The sequence below is a fragment of the Bidens hawaiensis genome, unplaced genomic scaffold (genome assembly GCF_021521415.1).
Source record: "Bidens hawaiensis isolate Kalapana, Puna unplaced genomic scaffold, B.hawaiensis_p1.1 tig00029267_1, whole genome shotgun sequence".
In the NCBI taxonomy this organism is placed as follows: domain Eukaryota; kingdom Viridiplantae; phylum Streptophyta; class Magnoliopsida; order Asterales; family Asteraceae; genus Bidens; species Bidens hawaiensis.
Window position 1 is genome coordinate 264,217 of NW_027494817.1, and position 6,739 is coordinate 270,955.

At 33.8% G+C, this 6,739-nt stretch overlaps 1 protein-coding gene across 1 annotated transcript; it reads right to left on the reverse strand.

Moving 5' to 3' along the window:
* Positions 1–4,779: 4,779 nt before the first annotated feature.
* LOC143578382 (uncharacterized) lies at positions 4,780–5,983 on the reverse strand. Its single transcript, XM_077061978.1, has 2 exons — positions 5,860–5,983; positions 4,780–5,231 (listed from the first exon to the last, which is right to left on the reverse strand). The coding sequence occupies exons 1-2, from the start codon at positions 5,872–5,874 to the stop codon at positions 4,920–4,922; spliced, it is 327 nt and encodes a 108-aa protein (XP_076918093.1). The 5' UTR covers positions 5,875–5,983; the 3' UTR covers positions 4,780–4,919.
* Between the last annotated feature and the right edge of the window lie 756 nt (positions 5,984–6,739).

Consider the following 6,739-nt stretch of genomic DNA (forward strand, 5'->3'; position numbering starts at 1 on the left):
CAGTTTATCATTTCAAATCACTTTCTTTTATGGAAAGATCTCAACATGGGATCATCCTGATTAAATATACCTTTCAATACTTCATTCTTAGCATTAATCTAACAAATCAGACATGTTAATAGCAAGCAATAACTTAGCATGAATTTTATTACATTGGTGATATCCTTAGGGTTAAATTATTTGCATATAAATAAATGGATAACATTAAAAGCACTATGAAGTCTCATATCTCTTCTCAAAGCTTATTTGGCTTTCTCCAAATCACCCCAAATTGACTTCAACCCCCTGATAATTGGTCAAAATATCTTTAATGAAAGAACATGAATAATTTTCTATAATAAATTTATCATTTAAAAACTTTTCAAACTTTGAAGTTGAACGTTGGACTTACATGCCACGCAGTTCCGACTTACATGTCTTACATTCAAGGTGTTTAGGACTTATATTGATGCCCCTCCTTTGTAGTTCTAGCTTAAACCCTCAAGTTTGTATTATTATCAACTTTTGGTTGACGTATAATATTTATGCACAAATGTTTTCTTTGTCATATATGAAATGAATCATGTTGAGTGACCAAATACCAACATGCTTGTGTATGACTGGACAATTACCTTTCTGCCTATCATGTGGAGAGATTTATCTTGAAACATGCATATTTCAAGAATTTATCTCCACATTAAGTTTAGCAGTTCTATTTAGTTTAAATCACATTTTTTACACATCATGGAAAGCTACCATACTTATTAATGACTGCATTAATACTCCTTTTAACCTATTAAAGCCATAAGATTAGTGTAAATAACCAATTTTCTGTCATTTCCCATAAGGTTAGAACAATTTCCATTGAAAACCTTTTAAGCTTCTTTAAAGCTTGAACTGAATAATTTTATCGTATCTCAACACCAATAGTTTGTTCTTTTATAAAAATCATTTTAATTTTCAAACACTTCTTTGATAAATCATTTAATCATGAGTTTTAACACAAGAGAAGTTTTGAAAAGATGAACCATACACATAATCAGCAAGTTACATTAATGCATAAACAAAAGCAGACATACATGAAATTCATACTGATAAAACATGCATAAACCAACTTGTCCTTAGCACACAATGCATAATCATTTCAAAAATAGTAATCATGATCAATTTCCAGAAAAGTATGCAGATATCTAAAATCATAACAGATTTTACTCACACTTATCAATAATCATGAGACATAATCACAAATTCATACTTAAGCATCATAGATGCTTAATCCACACATACCTCAATTAAGCACACATTGAGTAAACAAAGCAAAATAAAATAAAATAAAAAATCACATAATCACTTATAAAATCACTCAAGAACTTTTAAACAAGTGATTAGTTAGCACATGTAAACATATATCATCAATGAGACTTCATCAGAGTTGATCACGCCTAAAGCTTTTAATAAGAAATTGAATCTAGACTTATCTAGTGGTTTGGTGAACAAATCTGCCAAGTTGTCACTTATTTCAACACTTTTCATTTCTATTATTCCTTTCTCATTGAAATCTCTGATGAAATGGTGTGATTTCAATATGTTTGGTCTTTGAGTGTTGAACAAGATTTTTCACAATAAACAAAGCTGCAGTATTATTAATAAGAATATGAGTTTTCAAGAAATTCAGACCATAATCAAGTAGTTGATTTTGAATCCAGAAGACCTGAGCACATTAAGTAGATGTAGCAATATATTCAACTCACTAGTTGAAATTGACACAGTTTTTTGCTTCTTGCACTGCCATTACATCAGTGATCCAATATTGGCTCTGTATTCATGTTGATATACAGGCTCCCCATTTCCATCATCTACCATATTTTCATGTGTATCCATTGGAGTGGAAGCAATCTTCAAATCTTGGCATTTGAACATGGTTAAGATGTATTGTACATACTTGGATTGACTAACGAATATTTAACCCATCTTTTGTTGAACTTGAAATCAAAGGAAGAAATTCATCGCTCCTATAGAACTCATGTTGTATTTTGACTTCATGATTTCTTCAAACTTTATACACATATGTTCATTTGTAGAACTGTAGATGATATCATCAGCATACACTTGAAGTAGAAGTAAAACTCTTCCTCTTTTCTTGCACGTAATGTGAATGTAAATGAACTTCTTGGATGAAAAAAACCACTTGCCCCATGGTGGGCGCCAAACTTTTTTGGTCAACAATTACCTAAGTAATTATGTGATCAAACTTTTGCAAGTGAGGTAGTGTATTCTTCACAATAATGCAAGTGTGTGTGTGTGTGTAAAGAAGTAAATGGCTTAGAATATAGTAAGGAAAAACCATAGTCACATGGTTTACTCACTTGGCCACGATTTTCTATCTGGATCGTTCGTACCAAAACACGGTACGAAAACGATCCTAGAACGCTCTGGATCGCGATTCTAGGCCTGCAATTGGCGTTCAAGATAATCGACCAATGTTAACGGATGCTTTAGTAGTGTGAACGTAAATAAAGTTGTAGAGATAAGTTGCAGAGGTGGGAGGCGGCTAAATTAGGTTTTGAGGGAGGAGACCACGATCTATTTGTTTCTTTTTAACCAAATTTACATTTTTATCCTGGAAGTCATAGTGATTATTCAAAATTTACCCTAAACTTTTTATAATGTGTAAATCTTTACAAAATTGATAAATTACTTTTAAAAATTCAATCAAATTTATTGCAATTAATCCTGATTAAGTGGTGCAGTGTGCCAAACTATATGGTACACCATACCGAAGCGATTCGAAATGAGCCTAACCTCCCTCGTACCGAAATTTGGAGACTTAGAGAATTGCGATCCCGTTCCACGTTCCCGTACCGGAGCGTACCACAAACCATGTGACTATGGGAAAAACACTCGATCATGAATAGGATCTCCGAAAAAAGACCTCGGAAGAGGAAAACTATTTGCCTGCCTCAGATTTATTGATAAGTAAAACTATTACAACTCAAGAAGTAGTAATAAACAAGTGCTAGAGTACAGATTAGTACATAAGAGTGTATGTAGTGTGGTGCAACTGAGCAAGTGTCATATTTTGTTCATCATTGCCCCATTTATATAGTAATTGGTATGTCGTAATTAATACTATTAATTTGGTCTTGAAACTAGACGTTGGAGCTTGGTCTGCTTTGTTTCCACGTAGTCCTTCATGTAGAACTGGTCTTCTAGCCATTAGGTGATCAATTAGCTGATCATTTAGTGAAGATATTTTTCATAAGCTTATCTAATGACTAGGATCATGTCTATTTAATGTATTTAATGAGTTTTTAATGCGATCATTTAATCTCAGATGTTACAAGACTCATTCCAGATGTTTGACCAATTCATTTAATGAGCTTTTAATGATAATTAAGTCACCAATAATTACCTACAAAATATATTCTTTCTTGACTTAAATAAAGTATTAAGGATAGCGAATTTGTCGAGATCCCAGGTGGCAAGATAACGAGACTCGGGCTTCTAAGCGTGATTTTGACCCACAACACCAATTTAGCATTTTTAACATCCAATGACATGTAAAATATAACGCATATGAAGTACCATTATTCAAACAATAAACTGACTAAAAACTATACAATTATACAATAATATACATGATTTATACCCGCCCATCAGTCACCCTCGCCACTCCATCCGACAATACCCACACCCCCACGCCACCGTCACTGCCTATGGAGCATGGATTTCCAACCATGTTATTACATATATTTATTGTTGGCTAAATGGTTTATAAAAACAATTTCTTTGTAATTAGTTATTCAGCTTATAAAATTTGTCCGTTATTTGAATGTTGGTGTCTTAATTTTGCTAAGTACTTAACTAATATCTAGCATATGAGTTGGAAAGAAACCAGAGATGGTATAAATGCTTATTAATAGTTAAACAAATCTAATATGCCTTGTTTCATTTTATAATTTTTTTTAACGCCCAATAAACATAAAATGTCTAGGTACTTCGTAGGAGTTGATCCAATGGTAAAAGGCCACCGTTTGATAGCCCAACCCAACCGTACAGAACCCTCAGTCACCTCCAACTTATCTCCAATTCTGTGAAAAACCCACACACCAGAAGCGCCCCACTGGTGGTAAAATCCGGACGCCCTCAAGGTCATACTGGAGATCACAAAGATCCTAGTTTTCCTTCATTGAGTCATCCATGCCCCCCCCCCCCCAAAGTGTTGTATGCGAGAATTTAACTTGGGTCTCTGTTGAGAAACTCATGCTATCTACCGCTACAAATTGATTTGGTACAATCAAATGAATCTTTTAATTGTTTGTTATGTTAAAAGGAGAGATATTTTCTTGTCTACATACAAAAATATTGAATCACTAAAATATCTTTATATAGCGTGTTGTTTAATCGTATAAAATATCTTCAAAATAATTCTTCCGAAGAAAATCCACATGAAGATATCAAGAGTTGATGCACTAATCTCTCAACTTGATGTTGACATCTAAAATATTTTAGTATACTTATGTTAAGTCACTCTAGTTTGAATTTGAATTTGAATTTGAATTCATTTCTAAGACACATTTAGAAGTGTCACAAACACGGCTTTTCCTGAATCATCAAGAATAACGTCGAAAGTTTGTATTTTTATATCCTCTCTTGTATCAGTCTTTAAACCAGTCAATTGTATCATATACTAGACTATATGATACACGGGATTTAACAATACAAACTAATTTAGATGTTCTTAGTGAACCACATAGTTTATATGAACCGAACACAATATATAGTTTAGTGTAGTATGGATGCTTCTGAAAAATACTGGATAGATAGGTTAGATACTAGATAGGCAAACCGAGCAAAACACGGCTCAGTTGCTAGTTCAAACATACAACACCAAAAAAAAAAGACAAACATATGCTTCGAAACACCGACCAAACCAACATTCAAACGTCGTCGTCCTCACCTTCTTCTTCCGAGTAGTCACTGGCTCTACCAGTAGATTTCAAGGCAGGTTCTTCATCATCTTTCTCTTCGATTATTTGTGGGGATAGGGCTTTCTGATCGTCTTCATCGTCTAAATCCTCCTGTTTAGTTAATTCATCAGGCAAAATAACTTCATCTTCTTCATCATCTTCATTATAGGGTGATTTGATGTTCTCGAGTACAGGAGCTTTTTCTGATCCTTCAATGGTGGGAGATCCAAGTGTTGTCTCTTCAGAAGGTGTGAGGAACTCTTCCACTTGTGCATCATCAACCTAGTTATTTGCATTTTATAAGAGATAATGTTACAAAATTATTTAATATCATGAAGCATTGATGTTGCAAGTTATTTAATAATATTCTCTCTCACTTGCTTTTGATTAGATTTGATGTCTTAAGCAAAGTGTGAGGGAGGTTCGTTAGAGAACCACATAAATTTAGAGAACAAAAGAAACCGCTAGCTTTTTGTTAACTTAATTCGTGTATGATGAATTGCGACCGTCGGCCTATTTCTCATCTGGTCCATGATCAAAGTGACCAGACGGCTCAAAAGAGCTCCTTCCATTTTCTAGTTATTCGTTGTTCTTTAATGAAGACCATCTTCATTTTAACAAATTGTACACCAAAAATTTCGCTAATTTTGGCTTTGTGTAAATTATTTTTACATAGATAGTAGAACGATGACTAAACATTGAATATGACAGTTGTGTGATCATATTTTTCTATTAGGATTAAAGTATTGATCAAATATGATGTGTTCCCTTATGTATAAACATGTGGTGGCATGGGAAGGAAAGTATACGTTTTTGTAGCAGTTTTATTGGTTGTGTTGTATGCGAAAGAAATACAATACAACAATAAAGACATGCATGGAATATTGAAAGTGTGGGAGGAACTAAGAACCTGAGTAGAGGCCATTTAGTTACTGAGAGGAGATAATGAAGAAGTAGCAAAGGAGTTGTTAATGATGATATTTGCTAGAGAATGAATAGCGTATTTATAAGCGAAAGGGTAGAAAGAAGCAAGGGAATAGTTGGAGAGGGAAACATGGGTAATCTAAAAAGATCGACTTTTATGCTTTAACGATTCGATGGGTGTTTGTTAAGGTTTTTGATGCAAGGGTATGTTTGGAATTATGTTTTGGAACTGATTATTATACTCTTATACTTTATGAACATAAACTCATTTATAATTTTTGAATAACCAGATTCATTTTTATATTTAACTCATTACATAATGAGTAAATAATCAGAATAGCAAAACTACGTCGTAGCGTAACATATGATAATTACATTAAGTTTGTACTAGGGCTTAAGATGTGATCTTTTTAAGGATTTTGTAATTATTGAGAAAGAACCGATGCCATTCCCACTTGTCTATGAGAAATGCGCTTCATTTTTCCCTAGTTGGCACTTAGAGGCAAATGGTATAATGGGGGTGAGGGTGGGGTGGGATGTGGGTGCTGGGTGGAGGGAGAGAGTATTATTGAAGGGTTAAGGTAAGGTGCTTTGATGCTTGAAACCACTTGCTAAAAGTTTTGATGCAAAAAGGGGTGCTTAATGCTTTGAACATAGAAGCTTGTTCAATCCTATTCTTTTCAACTTTGAGAGGGTACTGATTTGCCTTTCTTTCTTTATGGTATTCCATCAACTTATGCCCTTAGTAACTTGGATATATACTTTGGTAAATATATACCATAGCCAGGGGGATGCAGCCATTCGCCATCTCCCATGAACAAATACTACTAATATCCATTAACATAGTTTACCTCAAAGAAATAGGA